Source organism: Hydra viridissima, unplaced genomic scaffold (assembly GCF_058129835.1).
Source record: "Hydra viridissima isolate aposymbiotic clone 2 unplaced genomic scaffold, HvirCarnegie_v1 scaffold_1, whole genome shotgun sequence".
Taxonomy (NCBI): Eukaryota; Metazoa; Cnidaria; class Hydrozoa; order Anthoathecata; family Hydridae; genus Hydra; species Hydra viridissima.
Window position 1 is genome coordinate 36,490,856 of NW_028324300.1, and position 24,572 is coordinate 36,515,427.

Consider the following 24,572-nt stretch of genomic DNA (forward strand, 5'->3'; position numbering starts at 1 on the left):
GCCTGAACTTTTTAATCAATTCACACAACCATATGTCGTCAACTAGCTCAAGCAGATGTTCATTAGTCAAATGCCGGTTAATTGTATATATATGGGTCAGATGATATAGTTGTTATGGACAATAAACAGAATTTCACACTCTTTTGAGATAGAATACCCAGTAATGATGGATTTTACACAGATAATATTTATACGTCTTCAGATGAAGTGAGATACAAAGGTGTAGAGAAATATCCAAAGCACATGGTTTTATGGTTAGCGATATCTGAAAGGGGATTTTCTGAGGTATTTGTTCGTTGCACAAACTTAAAATCTAACGTAAATACAACGTTAATACAACGTTGCATGCCAGCTGGGTAGTTGTGTCTATTGGACTATCAATGTATATTACGCTTATAAAATATACCCATAGTCTACAGTTAGACTATTTTTAGTTAAGTTTAGTTAGACATATATTAGTAAAGAAAAAGATAACATTTTTCTATGATATATATATTTAAATATTACATATATTTACATATATTTGAATAAATTCTACACAAAATTCTTTTCTTTAGTGCCACTTTTTCGAAATGGATCGTATTTTAGGAAGTCAGACAATATTCCATTAATCAAAGTTTCTGTCACTCCATCATATTTAATAGTAGAAGCTGTAAAAAAAAGAAAATATAAAGTAAAAATCAAAAAAGGAAAATTTGAATAATATAATGAATGGAAAAGTTTCACATAACTTATAAAGATATACCTTTAACGACGCTATATAAATTAGTGTTCTTAAAACATATTTTTCCACCTTTGCCTTTCATATTCATGGAGGCCATAAAATTGTTTGAAAATATTCTAAATTTTTAAAAGATAATGTAACTGTGAAATGATTATAAATAAATAATAATTTTTCAAATATTTAAATCGAATTCATTATGAAATAACTTTTTTCTAAAATTATTAAACAAATAAGTTTTGTAAAAAGTAATTATGAATGAGATAAGAGTTATCAGTTAATTACCTCAACATAATTTGGTGTATTCTTTCTTTTGAAGATGTTCCTTCAATTAATTGTAGCTGATTTACCTACAAAAAACATAAAGTAAATCTAACATTATGGTTTGGGTCAAATATGATATCAAAACATTGAACTATTTCAGATCTCCAAAACAAATTTTAATAAAATGATCCAGGATTTTTCTAGGACAAATTCCAAATTCCAAGAATTTTCCAGGAAAATTTTTTTCCTATAAAATTCCAGAATTTTTTAATGTTTTCAAGGACCGCTGTCCATCTTAAAAATGTTTTTTTAACTAAAAGGTAAAGCTCAATAACTAAATAACTATTTAACAAAATACTTATTATAACTCACCCACAATGAGCGCACTTTTTTGTCATCTAATGCTTTATTCACTTCTGATGAAATAACCCTTTTTTGGCTTATAAATTCACTATTAGAGGCAGGCTCAGTCACTCTGTTTTAATTTCGCATCTCATTTCTTATACTGGTAAGTAGATACAATACTCTCTTTTGAAACTCTACAAATTTTATTAAGTTTTACAAAATAATTTTAGTATTTGCATAGTAAAGAAATTCCTCAGTCTTTAAAACTTTTAAACCATATACAAATTTCTACAAAAAAAATAAATTTAAATAAAAATTTACTTTAAAACATAAAATATCATATTGCCTTTAGACATTGGAAACTTATCAATGTTATCTTATTTCTGTAGTTTATTTCTATTTTTCTTAACTTCATTGTGTGGTAAATTGTTTTTAAGTAATTTCTTTATACCAACTGAACTTTGCATCACAATCTGTTGAATATTACACGTTATATTATAATTGCATCTTTTTTTTTTAAATAACACAATGTTATTTTAAATTGATTAAATAAATTTCATGAGACAATAACCTATATCTTGAAAAGAAGAACTGATATTTTCTTGGAAAAACTTTTAGCAAGGTGAGTTTAGGTTCTTTCCATAGACATCAACTTTTGGCTCTAAAATTATAAACTGAAAGTAAAATTAAGTTACGCAAACCATAAAAATATATATTTCATAAATACAACGACATGATAACATGTCATTGTATATATAAAATCATATATACAATGTATATATGATTTCTTAATAAACTTAATATATATATATATATATATATATATATATATATATATATATATATATATATATATATATATATATATATATATATATACATATACACATGTATGTATGTATGTATGTATGTATGTATGTATGTATGTATGTATGTATGTATGTATGTATGTATGTATGTATGTATGTATGTATGTATGTATGTATGTATGTATGTATGTATGTATGTATGTATGTATGTATGTATGTATGTATGTATGTATGTATGTATGTATGTATGTATGTATGTATGTATGTATGTATGTATGTATGTATATGTATATACATTTACCTCTAGATTTATTCGATGAACTACTGGAGGTCAGGTGCATTGACACTTTATCAAAATCTTCGATAACTGAACCTGTAAATATAATTAGTCTTTTATAATATAAATTATGATAACTCAGGTATTTTTATTTTCAGGCATAAAAACTGAAATTTATATCATTCCAGCATATAAACCAATGCCTACTTGGAAAATAACAAGGAAATTCTCTTTGTTTATATTTTCTTTTTCGAAGAAAGTCAACAACTTCATTGTCACTTTTTTCTTGTGTGATTGTGAACTCAAAATTTTCACAATCCTGTTTGCTTTCTGTGGAAATGAAAAAGTTGTAATAGCTCTTCTTCTTAGCTCATTAATTAAAAAGTAATAACTTTAAGAAATAGATGTAGTACCTTAAGAGAATTTAACTTTTATTAATGGGCATTCCACGTCAAGTGGAACCACCCATCCGACATCACCGACTCGGATTTTGATGAAAATTGGCTCACATATTGGGCATATGGACAGAAGAAAAACATGTAAATTTTTTTGACTTAGGTCAATTATTTCCTGAGATATGACCTTTCAAAGTTTTGACCTTTTCACTTGACCATGATTATTTAAAATGTCATAAGTTTTTTTCTATTATACTTAGGAAGTTGATTTTGGTGGCAAACAGAAGCTCTTGCATAGACGAACAGCTTTGTGTTTATACAAAAAAGTGATTAGTTCAATAAAAAAAAAGTTATTGGTCATTTGGTCATTTGACCTTTCACCCTGGTCGATGGCAATGGTCAAAGGTCATAATTTTTTTTTTCCATATTGCTTTTTCTATTGTGGATGTCCCATGAAAAAATCGTTTTTGGGATTCCCATAAACAGCTTTGGGATTAACGTTAAAGTATAAGTAGGATCTAAAAGTTTAATATTTAAATACGTTATAACTATACAGTATTTCAAGGTAATTTATTGAACGTAGGCCCTAAGTTATATAATAGCTACCGTATACCAAATATACTATAATTTGGTTATACTTGGCCTATATATATATATATATATATATATATATATATATATATATATATATATGTATATATATATATATATATTGTTGAAAAGTAACAAAAAGCAGTTAGCAGTTTTAACAACATGTCAGTACAGTACTGAATGCAGTATGATATTTACACCATAACCATTGCAATACATGTTTGCTAATAATAAATTAAAAAAGTTATAATAGTTAACGATGATGCAAGTTAAGTGCTTTGGTTGCTCTTTTAGACTATTTAGAAGTAATGAAGTATGACCGACCAGTTGTAGTTTTGGGTTCGACTGCTAGCAAAGATCATTCAAATCAACAGTAAAAATATCAGGAGGATCTCTGAAGGAGAAAAGTCGACTTGGACCATGAGGGTTAAGAAAGTTCATGGTTACTTCCCTTTTTTCTGGATTGCTCTCCAACACACAACCTATCCACCAATGTTCATCATACTCTACAACCATGTAACCAGTAATTAAACTGAAGTTGAGCTGGCTAACATTCTGTGACGTAGTTTTTTCAATTCTAGACACAGAACTGGAACTGTAATCTTGTATTTGAAGTTCATTCGTGGATAATGGTTTAAAGCAATGAAGTTTATGGGTACCAGGAATCGTTTTAGCATTCGAAAATCTTTCCTTCAATATTGTGGATTCTATTTGCCAATCATTTGCAGTGAGGTATTCAAAGGAAATTCCATGGATATTTTCTTTAGCAAAAGTATATAATTGATAAGTGGTCATTATTTGGTCATGGTATGGACGTTGTAAGCTTGCTTTTGCCGCTTCACGTTTAACAGTTCCTCCAACTCCATCACAAGGGCCCTTACCATGACTTGTGGCAAAGAAATGGCATTCGGCTGGAGTACCAAAGTCCTCTTTGTGATAGCACAGATTTATTAAATTCTTGCAGTTTTTGTATTGTGCTGCACAACCATCACTAAAATATGTTATTTTTAATACCTCAAATTTCACTTTTAAAAAATTATTTAGTTTACGCTGAAAAAGATGAACTGCAATTTTGTCATGAGTATTACATTCCAAAAGCAGCACATAACTTCCATGACATAAACTTCCTTCATAATTATAATGAAAAACAAAGGGATGTAAAGTTGTTTGACTATTTGTCCAATGATATCATTGTGCTGCATCTTGTATGATAAATACATAATTTTCTGAAAAATCACCAATAACCAGAAATTCTCCATCAGATAAATTGTTTTTCTTCCAGTCTAAATATTTTGCCTGCTCTTGAGAAATAAAATCATGTCTAGTAAGTGTTTTCAAGCTCCCTAAAAATCTTTCAACAAATTCATCAGTGGACTGTATAAAGGTTTGAAGCTGGGACCTATCTGTTGTAGCCCACTGTTTATACTCAATTTCTTCAACTCCTTTAATTTCAAAGCATTGCAACAGCCATTCCTTTAGCATAGCAACTCCAGGGCAATTTTTACACTCGCCTAGAGAACATGCTGGCAAGGAAGGATTGCATTGGATTTTAGCCAAAGCATGTTTGTAGTTCTTAATAGGGGTTTCTAGTTCATCTTCTAGTTGTAAATTATCCATATGTGATCCGACTATCATGAGCTTAACATTTTGATGAATGGTACATACACATACACAGTGAGTACCACTTGCAAAGACACATTATTTTAGACGTAGCTCTGCAAACTTCGAAAACCCAATTCTGATATTTGGATACTTTTCTGAAAAAAGTTGATAAACTTCTTTCAAATTACTTAAAACTAATCTTTTCTGAATATGTTTTCTTTCCCATTTTCCATAACAGATAGAAAATCTTTTTTTCCAGGCATTACAAGGCTAACAGTGTCAGAGTAATAAAACTCTTTTACCGTATCTTTCACATATACAGGTAGTGATTTCCCTTTTTTTGGGTTAGGAGTTGATAAAACACCTTTGGTTATTAAAACTTCTTTTGCTTAAGACAAAAGTCGATGCGAACAATTGAATTCCCTCATCACTTTTCGATTACTCCATTGAGCAACAAACATTGTCAAAATCATGATCTTTTCACTCTTACTTTGTGTTCATTTATACTTATCCTGGAGCACTTTAACAATGTCATCAGCACATGTGTTGGAAACTTTTTTTTAGTTGCTTCGTGTTCATCATCCTCTGAAGTATCAACGGCAACAGCATCTGAATTAGGAGATAAAAGGTCTAACTTCCTTTTTACAAGCTTTTTAAGCTTTTTCTTTTTCTCCGGAATATAACTTTTAACAGTTTATAACTTGTGTTTATCCAAGGGTGACTCACCCAAAAACGACAAGGATTTATTAAAAATTGAAATTTCTACTTCCTGGCACTGATAATTTTCATCTCCCTTGTCACTACAAATATCTTGAGATCTGGAACTGCCTTGAGAATCTAGCTCTGTATTACAATTTTCAGAATTTTCATCATCACATAATCCTATTTCGGAAGGTAAGCCAGTGATCCTCTTTCGGCAAGTATCACATAATTTTGCTCCAGCCATAAGTTTTGAGGGATACATATCTACCTGCCGACTAGTAACTACCCTTAAGGTTTTATATTGTTTTTTCTTATGGTGTTGGAAAGGATTATAACAATAGTGTTGTCTCTTCTTTAACTCTTTCATCTGCGCTTGAAATGCCATTTTTAATCTAAATTTAATTTGAAAGTTGCTAAAAACTTCTTCCTAAGTTGTCTTTTGATGACAAATTCAATGGAAATGAATTAATTTTTTTAACATAAATATATATAGCTTTAAGCCTCATATTATTTAATAATGACTTAGTATATATATAGTACTAGTAATTAAATTACAAACTAGAAAATAAAACGAAAAAAGAAAATAATTAATAATATATATCTACAATAGACTATTTACAGAAAATGACCTCAAAATATCGCTTTTGTAAGGCCGATAAATATTAAACTTTTAGAACCTACTTATACTTTAACGTTAATCAAAATCCGAGTCGGTGATGTCGAGCTTGACCAAAAAGTGGTTCCACTTGACGTGGAATGTCCCTAATGGAAACTTTTCCGATTCCGTGTCATTCTAAAAGATTATTAACCGATTTCGTGTAATACTTAAAGATTATTTCAGTTACTTTTTGGCCTTTACTTATTTTACTTTAAACACCAACTCAACGCATTAATATTTTATTACTGATTTTTTTTGTCAACGTTGAGATAACGTTTAAAAAACGTTTACTAAACAACGTTTAAATAGTAACGTTATTTGGTCAACCAACGTTAAAACAACGCTTCAGCCAAATATTAACGTTGAAACAACGTAAAGATGCCGGCTGGGTAATAATCCAAAAACATGCAATACTTTATACAACAAACAACCAAATGTATTATATAGTTATAATTTCTATTGCAATAGTTAATAATATAGTTGCTGTTTTCTTATTTGATTGAGTTATATCAAATTTAGCTTTATTGGTTTACCTTACTATAGAATATATTTTATACATTCCGGGCAGGTCCTGATCGGCTATTCATCAGCTTATTCACCATAATAAGGTAAATTGCCAATGTCATTTTAACATTTTTGTTTACGTCCTGCCGATGAGCAGCCGCCCGTCAAAAATACATCAAAATTACATCTATAGCCGATTAAATGCGATTAAATCTGATTTTTGTAGCAAATTAAATTTTTAGTGTTCAGAACATAGTTAATACAACCGCCTAAAAATGGCAAAATGAGTTTTTGAGAGTTTGTAGAGAGAACTTTAAAAATAAAGAATTTTAGTATTTTTCCGGAAAAAGTTACAAAGAGATTTTCTTTATCATAAACGAATGAACTTTTGCCTAGGAACAATGAAATGAACACTAATATTTCTTAATTGAAATAAAAGATTACCTCAAAACTATCATATGGAATAATTGCATATCTAAAATGATAAGACTTTTAACTTTTCCAGAATACTCCAGAGCTTTCTAGAACAATCGAAAGCCAGACATAATATTCTAACATCAATGTAATTGTTTTTACAAAGCGTTGCTGTCAAACAAATGAAGTTATTTTCTGCGTTGCTTAAAATGGTAATATAAAACAACTCACAAAAAAAAGTGATATTACTGTGCAAAAGAACAAGGATTCCTGGACCAATCTTTTTGTTCAATTTCAGCTGTCACACAGAACAAAGAAATTTGTCTTTTGAATCATTAAAAAAGGAGAATGTCTTTAAAAAACATTCACCATTTAAAGAGACAAAAGCTCGCTAAATTAAACTAAACATTAAAATTAACACACTGTGGTCATGTATCTGCCGCTAGCGAGTCTCCAGATTGAGAATATGAAGAAGAAAAAGCTGTATTAGGAAATAAAGTTTCTTAAATCAACGAGCAATTGTCATACTATGGCCACAGTATTTCAATTACAAGTTAAGCAGCAATTTATGCGTCAATATCAATTTGTACCTATGAAGTTAAAGTAAATCTGCCTTCATTAATTTGTGAAAAGGTAGTTCCTTGCCTTTCAAAATCTCTGCAATTATAAACTTTAAATCCATAAAAGAGAGCAATAAGAAGGGAGGAGTATTTAGTATGACCCAAAGAAAATTTCTTTAAAAAAAAAGAAAGAAGGTGAATACTTTTATGCATTTTACAAAATTTTTTATAATTTTCATGTAACTTTTTGTCATTTTTAAGATTATTTCAAACGATTATGGTGAAAGTTTGATACTTGGGTGAGTTTAACTTATTAAAGTTTCTGCAACTCTTCATGTACTACGTATGTCAATAAAACATTTGTCAATCTTCATGCGTAACATACGTCAATATTACTTGTTATACTACGCTTATGCTAAAGCTCAGTCAGAAAACAAAAGCTCAATTTTTTATCTTGCATCAATTTTTTTTATTGTTCAAATGGCCATTATTGTTTTCCTGGCCATTTGAAAAGGGTTTTTGTCAGTCGCACAAAAGGTTTTTTCATTTTTTGGAATGCTGATTTAGTAAACGGAATAAAGTAGAAAAATGATTTGAAACTATTCTTTGTCTCACTCAATAAGAAATATATTCAATGAGGAAAAAATCCATCATTTATTTGACTAAGCCTTTTTTTGGGAAGTGTCATCTTAATAGAAGAATACGACAGGTGTAACTGGTGAACTGTGTAAAGGAAACATTTTGTTACTTTTGTGTAATTCCTGAAAATATTTTGTGTAATTCCTGAAACTATGTGGGCAATAAAAAAGGATCATTTTTGTTTTAAACTCAAACCACTTTGAAAGTTTGGTTTTGAATTTCAATTGGTCCCTTTAACAAAAGTTTCTTAGAACAATTGGTCATTTGATCAGGCTGAGCACAAAAATGACACTGACAATTGACAGATTTGCAGACAAGTATCAAAGTTTGCAACAAAAAGATCATATTTTTATTAAAATAAATGCATTTTATACAATTGTTCAATAGCAAAAAATTATCGAATTCGAAAAATTATTCAAAAAGTACTAGAAAGTTATAAAAAGTTGTAAATAGCTGTTGGACGTTCAAGAAAGGTCTGAAAAGTTCTGATAAGTCATAAAAAAGTTAAAGTAAAGTGCTATCAAGTAAGAGAAATAAAACAATCATCTTAGATAGAAATAGTTTTATAAATTAATTTAGAGATGACCTATTTTTTTATTTCAGAAAAATTAATGCTTTTTGGATTGTTTATAAGCAAATGTTCATTCGATTTATGATAAAAGAAATCTTTTTGCAGAAAAAAAATTCAAAAAATTAAAACTCTACTTGAGGCATTTTGCCGTTTTCAGGCGGTTTTATCAATTATATTCTGAAAACAAAAAATTCAGTTTACTTTATTTAACAGATTTTAACCCTTAAAGGTTTACAAAGACTATTGGTTATTCAACAGTGAAGAAACTTTACCAGCATTTTCTTCCTGGTTTTTGTTCTTCCATGTAAAAGCGTTTGTTTCGTTATAATCCTGTTCAGACACTGTACTGCATAAAATGAGTGATCAATACTTTATAGGCTTTCATAGTTTGATTCATATGTTTCCCCATGATTATATTAAGTTTGTCTTAAGACGACTATGGTGGTATTTAAGCTTGTTACGTAAGTAGAAGTAAAATTTTTTTTTAGCGAGAAAGAAACTTTGAAGATATTATAACTTCACCAAAACTAGGCAATTAAGATTTATTCTTATTTAAAAGGCTGACTTAAACTGATCCGCTGATTCGTAATCAATATTTGAATGGTTTATTTTGGTTTTGACTTAAGCGCTCAGAAATGAAGATTTTTTTAAATGACGTCTTTTGTGAGCACAGACAAATTGGTGGATTGCTTATATGCATGAATGTACGAACGTATCAAGAAGCTGCGCCATTAAAGACTTTTATTATTACATTCACTGTACTTTCAATACTATGTTTTAAATATTGATGTTTTACGGTTTCTCTCACCAAACACTTTCATCAAATCAAAAGACCTTTAAATGTAGTATCCATTAGGTTAACAACCTTTTAGTTGTTACTAAGTCTATCAAAAGCTCTTTACTTTTTTAAGAAATCCCCTTTAACAGGTCGACTAAAATCTTGCCATACAGTTATTACGTCATTAAAAAGTGATATTTTTCCTTTGTTGAATTATTTTTTTAAACTTGTATAAAAAAGTAATCTGCTAGTTTTCTGCTCGAATTTTCTTAAATATGTAGAAGCTTTTTAAACGCTCATAACACTAAACACATGCACTCTATATAATATTCAAAGATTCTTGTCCGATTCAGTTGAATTGGCCATAAATACATGAAATTTTACAAAACTTGAACCAATGTTTTATAGAATTCAGGCGTCACATTTTCATAGCAAAAAGCCAATCTACCAGAAAAAAAAACTACTTGTAAATAATTAAACTAGTTTTTTTATTCATTAATAAGACTGAATCAAATATGTAATACTAAGCTCAAGTTATTCAAAATATTTTTTGATGTCAAGTTCTTCTTTATCTTGTTTTGCTGAGTTTACAGGAGCTGATTCTTAAATGTTTGGATATTTTGACTTTGAAGGAAAGATGCACAAGACTTGGTGAGGTTTTATAGTACATATGATGAGTTGCATTTAATAAACTGGTTTATTATCAATAAATTATAAAATATTTTTACTTTAAAATTTCCTGTTAATTAAACGACATTATAATTATTTTCATACACAATAGTAACGCATGTCGTTTGATTTTAAGAAAATTTCACCATAACTTAATATACGTTTGTGAGATATATAAATTCGCAGAGTTTTGAATTGCATTAATTATCATCAAAGCTACAGTTATATAATAAATGTTTTCAGCGCTAAATTTCTAAATAATTTCAATAGGATTTTTATCTTATGATAAAAATATTAAAAAAAATAAAAATGAAAAAAGCATAAAATAAAAGTGAAAAGGTTTTTAAATAGTGATGGCAAAATAACGGGCACATTCTCATTCCCGGGATTTTGGGATTACAAAATTTATACCCAGGAAATCTGGGGGCTAATTTGCGGTGAAGCATGAGAAGAACAAATTTTTAAGTACTCATTAAACACTGAAAAATGATAAAACAATATAAATAAAAATAATAGTTAAAAGTAATATGAATATACAAGAGTATACATGGATTACATTCATTTTTTAAAGTGCCACCTTAAAAAACTGAAAGCGTCAATCATTTCGTCGTTTAATCGCGTTTAATTTTTTGAGCTTAAAAACTCAGTCACTGGGAATGCTCGTTCGGAATCCATACTTGTTGGTTGTATAGATAGTATATATTCATATGCTTTTTGAAGGTGATTACCACTTGTGGCGCCACTTTCAAATAACGATGTTTTTTTTTAATTTTTAGAAGTTAGATTTTCTATACTTACAGGTAGTGTTTGTGTTGCCACCAATCCTTTTTCCATAACTTCATTTCATTCTTCACTAATACTTTTGATCTTATTATCACGCTCCTTGCTTGATAAATCCTCGTTTAGTTGAACATCACTCTAACTATTCACGTCTGCTGATTTAATTATATCTGCCAAGTTTAGACGCTTTTTTAGGTTTATTATAAATTTTTTAAAATTTGAACACTTATATTTGGTACAAAAACCTCTGGGATTTTCAATAAAGTAACCTGGGCATTATGAAGACAATAAACTATGCTGCTTAATGATGCTCTCTTCTCTTTTATTCGGTGACTAAAGGCGGCATAGAACTGTTTTCCGATTTCGGACTGTTGTTGTTTTATTTTGGTCAACATAAACTCTAACGCAATGTCAGCTGCAGTTAAAGTTGTGTCTCGTCGACAAAGTGCGTCCACAGTTGCTTTAACGGGAGTCGAAAGTACTACTAAATCTGATATGGTTCGATATTCGTTTTTGATCATCTTAATTGAATCATCAAAATTGGAATCCAATTTTAAATCTAGAAATGCCTTTTTAACTTGTCAAATCTTTTAACCATAAGCAACAAACTGCTCTATCGGGTTTTTAACTCAATTTTTACGTAATTTTATAAATAATTTTCATTTTTTGTTGGGGACCTTGTAAACATTTTTACAAGTTTCCTGACTTTTGTTATTAAAGGTCCAATAATTTGATGTTTAATTGTGACCTCAGATGTTCATTAATTAATAATGAATCGTTCGAATCTCGAGTACAATCTTCCTCTTCATAAATGTATTAACTATTATAATCATCTTCTTTGTCTTCATCATCAATATCTAATTTTTCAAAAACATTGTTCTCATTATCTAAACTTTCATCAACTTCCAAGTAATTTCCGTCTTTTTTTTATAAAGAACTGATATAACTGCCAGCTGCAGAGCAAGGGCAAAGCATGATTGCTGATCAATTTCTAGAATTTTTCCCAGTTCCTTCATAACGCTTGCACTATCAGTCGTTATACTAATGATATCATCCTCAAGGTTTGTTTTAAAGTTGTGGAGTCTTTCATTTAGAAGTGAAACGAACTTTTCTGCTGGCATAGACCCTAAAATGAGAATCACACCTAAATTTCAATAGCTTTTCAACTCTCGTACATTCATATTAGTATATATTAATGGAATAATATATAACTATAATAATATATAACTAAAGATATATATCTCCAGTTTCCACTCATCAAGTGTTAAGGAAAATTTAGAGCCTCTTGATATTTGAGCAGTTATTTTCTTTATAACTTGCTTTTTAATCTGCTCGTAGTCGTCTAACACCCTTTTTCTGATTTTGAGAGATTTTTATATCCTCGTACAACTAACCCGGCTCGTATATAAATTGAATTACAAATTGTACTAAATGACGTACCATCTTTTGCTGACATACGTTGTAATACGCACCAACAACTTAGAAAGATTTTCCTCTTTTTTCGATGCTGTTAAGATAGTTCGTGATTTTCGGTTTTTTTTATTTTGAACCACCAACAATTTTTAATATTTTTTTGCATGTACTAACTTTCCACAGAGCTATTTCATCTGTTCCTCTTAATAAATGTTTCCATATTAGAGTTGTGCTATTGAATTCAGCGTAGTTTGTCATGATATTTACGTAAATTTTAAATTTATTTTAATTCTAAAGTTCTTAAATCATTTCAGCCTACGTTTTTTTATCAGATCTATAATTCTAACTGATTTTGTTACTGTAAAAACGATTACTTATTTAATAAACATTCTGTATTCTGAAAACATCATAAACTTAAACGATTGCTGAAAAATTTTTGAGAATCACGCAAACGCTTTGTCGCATAAGAGTTATAGGGTTTTCTCTAATTTTTGTTGCTGTTATGAAAAATTAACTTTCAGTTTTTCTTCGTTAAAATGTTTTATTCCTCTCATTTTTTATAATTTATACTATACGTCTTTTTTGCTATTTATGTTTCAATTATCAATAAACTGATAATATTATTTATATATTTTTTAAATTTTTTTGTTTTTATTATCAATTATTAGTTAAAACTTTTGATAAAAAATTCTTACAACATAAAAAAAAGCAGATAGAACACTCTAACTATCATGCGACGATTTGAAATTAAAATGAAGCCGAAAAATTCCAAATTAAATGAATTAAAACATTGCAAAGAGAATAAACAGCTATGAAACAAATATTTTACCAAACACTATATTTACTTTATGACGTAAAAATAAGTTAATAGCTTAATCCTCATTTATCTTTACTTTTTTTTAATTACATTCCCAAAATGCAGGGAAACTTTTGTGAAAAATCCTGGGATTACGGGATCAACAATTTATACGGAATCCCGGGATCCCGGGATTGCCATCCTTATTATTAAGTTAACATGAAAAAATATGAAATAAAAAAAGAAAAATTTTCTTAATGAACTTGTGTGGCTGTTAAAAATAGCCATTTTTGATTCATACGACCATAGACGTTAGAGTTATAAGGTTTATTGGTACCAAGAAAGAATGTAAATTTTTAAAAATCATAAAATTTAAAAATATTATTACTTTTATCACACTTATCTATTCTATTTGAACTTTTTAAATAAAAAAAACAACAACAAACAAACGAGCTATAAAATCTCTATTTTTAAATATCATAAAGTTTAAAATTTTTGTATTGTTTCTGCATTGCAGCCATTCTAAGATTTACTCAAGTTTTAGTAAAATTTGAACATACATTTTCGGAATTTTCTGTATTGCTGCTGCTGCTGCTGCTGCTGCTGCTGCTGCTGCTGCTGCTGCTGCCAATCAAAGCAAATTTAAAAAATATATTTGATATTAGCAAAATTGATTAATCTAAATTACAAAGTGCTGGTACATTTCGAATGCCATCTCAACCTGCTTCATCTTCTTCATTCGAGCCTGCTTCATCACCCTCATACTAGCTTGCATAACTATTTAGCATCAAACTCGAATGATTCGCCAACTTCAATATTTAACAACAAAATCATTCTCTTCTGCTCAAACTAATCAAATACTGCAGTACTTTATAGAAAGACTGGAAGGTAATTTAAAAAGTGTTTTACAGCAACGCCATGTTGACATAAAAATCAAAATGATTCTTTAGAAGTAAGCTGATAATTTAAACGTCAGCTAGATGAACACCTTCACGACAGAAAAGAAGGTTCTACGGCAATAAATCTACAAATTAATGCTTCCATAAAAAAAACTCAAACATTTAAAAAAAAAATTTTTTAAGTTTAAAATGCTTTAAGCTCTGATCCGATTTACTATAGATAAAGGTCAAACTTTACGCTCTTACAATGTGGAATGACTCAGTAAATAAGCAAAATATAGAGAACCGCAACTTTTACTTCCTCACTGTTAAAATATGATTTTCTTATATTGCACTGAACCGTTTAAAAATATATTTTAGTTATATAAAAAAACATTACATGTGTAAGACTTAGGGTATTTGCTTAAAGCTTTTTTCTCTTTATAATAAATATGATAATTTCTTTTATCAACCGATTTATTATATTAAATGTAGCTTACTTCTCCGGTTGATTCTCAACTGCCTTCAAACGCATGCTATCATTACTCGTCTGCCGTGTGTCTATTACGGAGAGTTTAAAGTTTCAGAAAATCGTTATCAAGTTGGAAGCATCATTCAAACGATTGCATCAGCTTCAAAATCTGATTGCGTAACGTCATGCATCACCCGCAATGATTGTCTTCTGATTAACTACAACAAAAATTACTTTTCTTGTCAGCTGCTTTCATCAAGAACCAATGAAGTACTAGATGACAGCTTTGATAGTTTATATTCAGCTTTAGTGAACAATTCAGATGCGAATAAGGTACTTTTTTCATCAAATAAAATCATTTTTCAAAACTTTTTCAGTTGAAAACTTAGCTTTGCTTTAATAATTTATATTTTTGACCAGCGGATTAAGCAGTGCAAACCAGATGGTGCAAAGCATTTATGGATGCCTCCAAATTCTAAAAGCCTGCATAACAACGAGTTTTTTGAATTTACATTTGAAAATATAGAACCACATAAATTGTGCACAACCGTTTTTGATATTTTGTTGAATCCGCTTATCAATGATATACTACAAGCAATTTTTCGGACCCCATTATAGAATCAGTATATACTGCTACTAATCAAAAGCCATTCCAAAAATTTTTTAAAAATCCATATTTTTTAAAACCCCTCGATGTCATTGATGTTGCTGTTGTGGTCTTACGTAAAAGTTAGCGACTTCCTTTCACAAAATGCATTTTTCATTTCAAACCAAAGTACATCCTGCAGTTTATTTCAGATTAAGAAACAAAATCTTTGGAAAGAAACTTTTGGCTTGCCAGCAGTTAACAAGTCTTCTTGCATCTTGAACTAGTGTCCTTAAGGAAATCATGAACAGATTTAAAAGAAACTGCACTGAGAAAAAGAGAATTTGTTTGTTAAGCTGTGGTATTTGTTAACACAGACAAAACTACTTGAGTGAAAATACCGACCTCGTAAATTATACCGAGAAGATTTTTTTCCGTCAACGAATTCAGTCCGAAAAAATGTTCATTATTTGCTTAAAATATCAAAATCTTTAAAAAAAAATCATAATATATTACATTATTTATTAGATTGGACCGATATGTGAGCAATATAGTTTATGTGATGACACCAAATGGTGCCGAGATGTTTGCGACATTGGAAATAAACAGAACTATGTTTGTTTAGGTAAGCTCATTTACAAGTCTCTTTCTTACAGTTATATTGCGTTACAAAGATTTTAGAGATTTGCGACTCTTAAACGCCTAAAGTATTTTCAATTTTCATCTTAAATTACTTTGTCTTTATTTAAAACATTTTAAAAAATCTTCTGATTGATAAGTTCAGTGTCATTGTGACAAAATAACTTCTTTTGAAGAAATAGTAAATCAAATGTCATCTTTACATCATGTTGCATAAGAAAATGCTCGAAGACCTTGCAACTTATCCTTAGAAATTTTTTTTTTTAATTACGATCAAAACATTCACTCATTCCAAAAATGTAAAAACAACTTTCTTCACTGGGAGCCTGGGAAGAAAGCACGTACTTTAGGAAAGTTACGGCACTTTCCTAAAGTACGTGCTTTCTTCCCTTTAACTTTTCAAAAACTTTCATAAAAAGTATATTAAAGTTTTTATATAAACCTCAATATCTGAGATGTAACCCTTTCTCTATGGCATATATTGTCATTATTTCGTTCCTTTTTTATATGTTCTTTTAATGTTACTTTTTCTCAAACAGATAGTCGAAATGCTGCGCTGAATGGAAAAGCCACACAGGCCTCCACATACGACATAAATATCGCATCCTATAGTATTGATGGCAATTATAATACTAACTCTCATACATCACTGACAATTGGAGAAGCAAATTGGTTAAAAGTTGATCTGAATCACATTTTTCAAAATGCTGAAATAAAGATTTATAACTCTCCATCAAGGAGTGAAAGATTAAATGGATACCAATTGGAAATTAGTTCAAATGGAGTTGACTATAAACAGATTGGCGTACTGACTGCTGATGTAGTGCAAACATTCCAGTGCATAGAAATCCTCCAATATATTCAGATTATCAAAATAGCACAGGATGATCAATTTCTTCACATTAGCGAACTAGAGGTTTGGGTTTGAAGAGAAACATTGTTTTTCGTGGTATTATTATTATCGATAACTTTTTGTAGAGAGTAGTGAAAACTTTGTTATGGAAAAAATCTCACAAAACAATTATTTGATGTTTGTTTTCTTTTTAAATTTAAAATTAAATTTAATCATAAGTATGAATCAAACGAGTACTGTTGACTAAATATACCGGCGAATATTTTAGGACAAAAGCTTTGATGCACCAACGTTAAATAACTTAAAAAAGCTCTGTTAAATACAAAGACTGTCCGGAATGATTGTGACCAATCTGATTTTTGAAATATTTTAAGAACTACATGAGAAAAAAAAGTGTTTCAATATGATTTTAAAACTTTAAAAACATTATATATCTTGATAGAGAGACCACATTTCTGGTGGAGGCGTATTACGTAATTATTACCCTGCATTAGTAAATAAAAGGCTAGGGAACGGACAACGTTCATCTACAACTTTTTTTACTTAAATGCAAGATAAAAAAAAAGCTTGGAATTTTGAATATAAAAGAAGTTGAAACGTGATAAAAAATAGTCACATTAATATGACATAATCATCAAAGGAAAAGGAATCTTAACCACGTCTTTAAGACGCATTTAAATTTAGCGTAGACAAAATTCGAATATCTTTAAGATGTCTAAAATGCGCTTGTACAGGCAAGGTTATGGCACTTGTTTTAGCCTCGCCAAATTTTTAAAACAATACATCTAACTTCACTTTTATTCTCTCTTTCTTAAGTACGACTACCTTATATTCACTTTCCTCAATGTGCTTTCCATCAAAATGCAAGGGCTGGTGTTTCAAGTGCAACTTTTCAACAACTACAGACTTTAGCTACCTTTTTAAATGTTGGCTTGTCAAATGCTGCTTGACTTATAGATCGATGATCGATGAAACGATAAAATCGATGATCGATGAAAGATCGATGCCATCATGACAATAGCTCACATGTTTTAGCTGGATTATTTGTTGATACTTCTTTTGGATGCCACCTAGTTAGCCGCAATATTACTTTAGTTGTATTTTCTATTTGGTGGACAAGTACTCTCATTTTCTTTTTCAATTTCACAACCTGAAAACTCTCTAGGTGTAGAAAAATGATCGCAATATGTTACATTTTGATGTTGAGGCTGATTCAGAAGTCAGCTTTCGTCTCTTTGAAAAGTGATTTTTTTATTTACTAGCATTTTATCTGTTGAGTACCCCTCTTCAACTATGCTTTTTATTTGTTTGTGGTAAAATTATTTTTCTTTAGTGATAACCACTAACCGTTAACTGAAGTAATAAAATAACCATAACGGGTAAACAGTAAAGTTTGAGATTTTTTTTAAGCGCTTTAACTTTGCAGTGGATCAATGTTTTTTGATAAAATAAAAAACAGCTCGTAGATTTATAATCAAATAATTTATTTTTGAAGTTGCAATAAACTTGTTTCACCGTTTCGTCTTACAAAATCAAGGTTTTGATACGCCTCTTCACATATATTCTGTACAGTATTTACATCTACTTTCTTCAAACAATACTTGATCCGTTCTTTTAATTCATCAACTGAAGTAGCCTTCCAATTGTTCTTATAAACCATTCCCTTCAAAATTGACCAAAAGTTCTCAACTGGACGAAGCTCGTATAATGCTTAATTAATTAAAAGCAGTGAAAACTTCATAAGTTTCACATAACAAATCTATTATGTTTATTTGCTCATTTTAAAATAGAATCTCTCCGTAAGTATGAATCAAACCAGTATTTCTTATTTGATATATCGACGAAAAATTTTAGAATAAAACCTCCACAACAATTGAATCATGATCTGCAAAAAACCACTTGGGTCTCGTTTTTTTAACTATTTTGTTTTATTACAAAAGATGTTCCTAATGTGCATTACCTATGAAATTCTGTAAAAATTAGACATGTACCGTTGTACTTAACGTTAATAATTACGTGATTTTCCCTGGTCTCTAAAAACAGCTCAAATGTTATACATGTTTTGTTTTTACAGACCACTTGCTAATTTATTTCACATGTTGCGGTATCACTGAGTGTTAGTTAACTAACGTTTCATATTTTGTCAAAATAATTGTATTCAAGTTACAGCTGAGTGAGGTAGCGTGAAGTTTAAATCATGTCGGACAATAGAAATATAATGGATTTTGACGGAGAAAATAAAAACAGGGAAAAGGCGTAATTACATCAAATACGCCAAATTTAAGAGGGCTCGCACATAAAAACTACGTTGATAAAAATGTTTCAGAACAATCTACAAGTCCTGATTGCAAGTGCAGATTGCGTTATAACGGCAAAATCCCCTTGCAAGTGCGTATCAATATTATTGAACGAATAAATGCGTTTGATTCTAAAAATGAACATCATATTTGTTTAAGTAAAATGTTGCTGCTAAGAAAATAATTCGATCATAAATTGAATTCCAGGGGGAAAAAATGAAGATCTGCAAAACAGCGTTTATTTCATTACATAAAATAACGCCAAACCAACTTCCAACATTGACAAACTTGAAGGTTTGTGATAAAACACCAGGAGATATGAGATGAAAAAAATGAAGTTCTAATGCAATACTAGGAGAAGTTTTTATAAAAAATATTTGACCATATTAGGTCGTATGATGTGAAGACTATACATTATTCCGGAAAAACAATAAGGTAGTTGGATGCACAGTTTAGTATAACGATATTGTACGATACGGATATAAAAGTTTCATATTTTTTCATCAGAAGATATTTTAAAGAAAATTCTAATTTACGCTTTGGACGCCCTCAAATAAATGTTTGCAGTAAATGCGAGGAATTAGTTACCTATACTGAATAAAAATGCTAGAAAGACTGCTGTAACAAAAGGAGAGCCCAAAAACTTTATATAGAAATGAAAGCATTAAAAGAAAATACAGATGATTGAACAGGTGTTCTATCTTTTGTTTCTATCATATGCAAAATTTGCCACTTCCAAACATTGCTGTTTGGCAGTGGCAAAATTTGATTCATTCCAGGAAATATTTTACATAAAGCAGCTGTAGGTTTTTTATTTTTTGCATCCATATTGTTAAAAACGAATGAGCCAAATTCTAAATACTCCATGAAGGACATGGGAGAAAGTCTCCCGACAAAGTTTGCACATATTTGCTTGATTATATGACAAAGGAATTGCCACCAACAGTAAAGAACTTTATTTTAATGAGTGATTCATTTGGCGGACAGAATAAAAACCATACATTAATAAGATTCTTAAGGAATTTATCACATAACAGTATCTTCGAAAACATCACGCATTGTTTTCCAATCAGAGGTCATTCATTTTTAACGTGCGATCGAGACTTTGGAAACATAAAAAGGTTGCTCCCTCGATTCGATCGAATTTACACTCCTAAGCAATATGAGGAGCTCATCAGGAGAGCAAGTAAACTGAATAAACCTTTAGTTATGATGAATAATACCACAGATATTCTCACTTTTAAGTCATGGTGGCCAAAATATAATTAAAAAAAAACAGAAACTCTAATGAAACCTCTGGAAAGGGTATCCCAAAAAATCAAATATTTCCCTTCCAAATATCGAAATTTTTCTAGATTACAAAGCGAACAACTTGGGGATAACGCAAACAAGAGAGTAAATAATTGAATTTACCATAAATATTCTTATTATGACCGATTTTACTAAAATTCCATCTGCTTAGCCAACAAAAAAGGCATATCTTTAAAACAAAGTCCCTATAAACAGAAAAAAAAACCGCCTTATTGACAAGTCTTGATTTGCGTTGTTGCATTCGTCGGCAGTAAATAAAAGATGAGTTTTTTTCAAAATAAACAAAACATATTTCAATATCGAGCTATTAATCGATAGAAGATATGATTTTCAATTACTAAATATGAATAGCATGATCAGTAGAGATCGTTTTAGAGGTGGAAACGTCAGACAACTTCAAGAGTTTACTCAGCTTCATGTATCTCGAAAGAAAAAAAAGTACCAACATAGATCTTTATGTATAGAAAAAAATGTTGCGAATCTTACATTTCACGATAAAAATCAAACTTTTCAGCCATTAAGAAAAGTTATTAATCTAAATAAACAATTTACATAAATATTTATTTTAATATCTATTTTACTTCTTTGGTCATTCTTGATATTTTCAATTTTTATATATTTGCAAATTAGTTTTGAATACTTATCAACTATTTACTATCACGGTGTTGTTAAATTATTGTTGATTACCTTTTTTGTTTGGGATATGTGGTGCTCCTCTTACTGAGATGCCCCAAGCAAACTACTTAAACACCTCCACCCTCTCGGTGGTCCTGCATTCATTAGCATTATTCAACAAAAAATTTTTTACTTCATTTGGGAGAAAGAAGATTCAAGTTTGTATATATGTTATTAATTATAATATATTTTACAAAACAGAAAATTTGAAAACCTATTAGAGAAACATTTTCGAAAAATCATTCATACAATACATTCGAGTGGTCAAGACACTAGAGAAAACGTTTAATCAGAGAAATACCGAAATGGCCAGACTCACTGGTCTGAAAATGTAACTGGATAGCGTATTCCAATGTTTCTTTTAAAAAAAGTTGAAGTCAAATTGACCTCACATGATAGCGGCAATCAGAACTCTTAGCGATGACCAATGCACATTTTATAAAGGCTTTACAGAAATAATCAGACAGAATTAAAAAAGAAAGACATGAGTTTATGAAAAACTAGACTATGAAATAAATTTATAAATAGCAGAAACAATGAAATGGTTCTAAAAAAATTAGACTATCAAAAAAATTATTCAAATATTCAAGTTCAATTCAATAAACTTTTTAAATGCAATTTAAGATTAAAAGTAATGGCTATGAATAGTTTATGTGCCTTTAAGTTCTTAGTTATCCAATTCACTGTGCGAACGGTATTTTAAACTGTATTTACATTCAACTGTGCATCCAATTACTTTATTGTTTTTCCGGAATAATGAATAGTCGTCACATCATACGTCCTTATATGATGTCTACCTACAATTTTAATAATTCTTATATTTTGTATTTTTGTAGCAAGATACCAGATATGTACATGCTGCATGAACTAGCAGTGATTATCCCTAAACTGTAACACATAAAGATACAAACCTATATATGAATATTTAAATAAATAATTTCTTTCACTGTCTAATTTTTTAAAAATCATTTCATTCTTTCAACTATTTATAAATCTTTTTCAGCCAAATTTTTCTTTTATAAATAACTCTAACTATTTTCTTTCGTATTTCTGTAAAGCCTTTACAAAATGTACATAGTTCACCGCTAAGAGCTCTTATTGAGAGGGCATTAACTTGAGATGCAAATTTGGGTTCCACTTTTTTTGAAAAAAAAAGAAAAAGAAGCAATAGAATACGCAATAGAATACCAGTAATATTTTTAGACCAATGATCTTAACCGAAAGCTTATTTTGAATAAAACAAATATAAAAGATTAGGTTTGTCTATTGAAATGTTTTTCTAGCAAGTTTTTTACAGAAAAAAGGTAATTGTAACTGATACAACTCAAACAAATAAACTGAAAATTAAATGCCTTAGAATCAAGTATTTGTTTCTGCTCTCCTCAACACCAGTCAAATGTAATACGTTTAGGTTGAAAAGTTGTAAGATGTAACTTTTCCATTGAAGCTTAAATAATTTCTGAAATCAGCTCTTTTAAAAAAATTTGTTTGTGTAAGAGTAACTTTGCTCGTTCAATCATACGACAAATTTCAAAGTTCTTTTCAAATCTGTGAAAGAAATACAGCAAGTTTAAAATATTGATTTTGACATTGAAACTATGACATTGTCGAAAGGTGAAACTCCTTTTAGTATACAGATCGGGAAGAAGCCAACTATAAAGATCAAATTATGGAGAGGTTCTGAGAGAGTGGTATTAGAATACTCAAGCAATAGAATTAAATTACATTAATTCAAATAAATCAATAAGATAACCTTGAGTCATAAATTTGTATGTATTTTCTGAATTATTATATATTTTAGTTACATTATATATTGTGAGGAGGGGAGAATTAAGCTAAAAACAACAACTGAGGAAAGACGTATACACGGAGACCTATTCAACCTGCTGTATCAATAAACGATAAAGCAGAAAGAAGAAAAGTTAGAGAAGCAACTGGGAGATGACGTAAACGCTTTACGTTAAAGCGAAAAGAAGAAAAGTTAAAAATAATGACTTATACACAATGATTCATTAATCTATCGCGTAAGTAAACGACAAAACAGAAAGAAGAAAGGTTAAAGACAACTGCCATATAAATAAATTAATAGGTATCGCAACGGAATAGCAAGCAAAAACTATAAAAGCTCAAAAAAAAAAAAAAAAAAAAAAAAGAGTCTGACGGTTAGAAGAAGAGTTTTAAGGAGGAAGACGCAGTTTGAAAGAGAATAAGAGTTTTAAGAAAGTTTTTAAAAAGAATTTTAAAAAGAGAGAATTTTTATAATTGAAAAATACTTTGATGAACAAACAGTTTTTATAAGTGAATAAAAGAGAAAAAGAGAAAGATTTTGATGATCAGAAGAAGATTTTGATATTGATTAAAGGAGAATAGCCAGAAGTTTCAAATAAAGAAGAGATATTTTTGATAAAAAGAAGATATATGAAAGAAGAGTAATTGATAAAAACACTATTGAACACTGCAGGAAACGCAAGAGAATATTATTTGTATCTTATAAGTATAATTAGTGTAAGATTGCTAACCATAACACACTAACAGAACATTTGTTAAGCTTTATTACATAATAGAATATATTGAGGACGGCAAATAGAACCTTAGCCCTTTAACAAATAAACCTTGCCCGTTCCTAACCAAACTATCCCCAGACCTCGCCCTTTCATAACCAGACCCTCAACCTTGTTCGTAACCTTCATATACTTTTCCACACAACTCTAAACCCATATCTCACCTTACCCATACCTTTCCCTCATCACAGCATAAACATTAAACATTTAAAATAATTTAAGTCATTAAAAAACGCCGCCCTCACAATATGATTTTAATTTTGATACAAACTGTAAATGATACAGTTCCAAGTAAAGGTCTAAATATTTTTTAACATACATTTAAGATACATTTTGAAGAAACTTGATATGTATGTATGTATGTATGTATGTATGTATGTATGTATGTATGTATGTATGTATGTATGTATGTATGTATGTATGTATGTATGTATGTATGTATGTATGTATGTATGTATGTATGTATGTATGTATGTATGTATGTATGTATGTATGTATGTATGTATGTATGTATGTATGTATGTATGTATGTATGTATGTATGTATGTATGTATGTATGTATGTATGTATGTATGTATGTATGTATGTATGTATGTATGTATGTATGTATGTATGTATGTATGTATGTATGTATGTATGTATGTATGTATGTATGTATGTATGTATGTATGTATGTATGTATGTATGTATGTATGTATGTATGTATGTATGTATGTATGTATGTATGTATGTATGTATGTATGTATGTATGTATGTATGTATGTATGTATGTATGTATGTATGTATGTATGTATGCATGTAATATGAAGAGC

General features: G+C 29.5%; 1 protein-coding gene across 1 annotated transcript; it reads left to right on the plus strand.

The window, feature by feature from the left end:
• The first annotated feature begins 10,373 nt into the window (after positions 1-10,373).
• Positions 10,374-17,071, plus strand: LOC149894760 (uncharacterized). The gene is made up of 4 exons (XM_090099787.1): positions 10,374-10,481; positions 14,862-15,171; positions 15,953-16,049; positions 16,603-17,071. Exons 1-4 carry the CDS (start codon positions 10,438-10,440, stop codon positions 16,989-16,991), a joined length of 840 nt encoding a protein of 279 aa, XP_089955913.1. The 5' UTR covers positions 10,374-10,437; the 3' UTR covers positions 16,992-17,071.
• Positions 17,072-24,572: the final 7,501 nt, after the last annotated feature.

Excerpts from the sequence above, each read along its gene's own strand:
- LOC149894760 (XM_090099787.1), top strand. The coding sequence starts at position 10,438 with ATGTTTGGATATTTTGACTTTGAAGGAAAGATGCACAAGACTTG. Across the intron at positions 10,482-14,861 it reads GGAAAGATGCACAAGACTTG|CTTACTTCTCCGGTTGATTC; the intron begins GTGAGGTTTTAT and ends TATTAAATGTAG. Across the intron at positions 15,172-15,952 it reads ACAATTCAGATGCGAATAAG|ATTGGACCGATATGTGAGCA; the intron begins GTACTTTTTTCA and ends ATTATTTATTAG.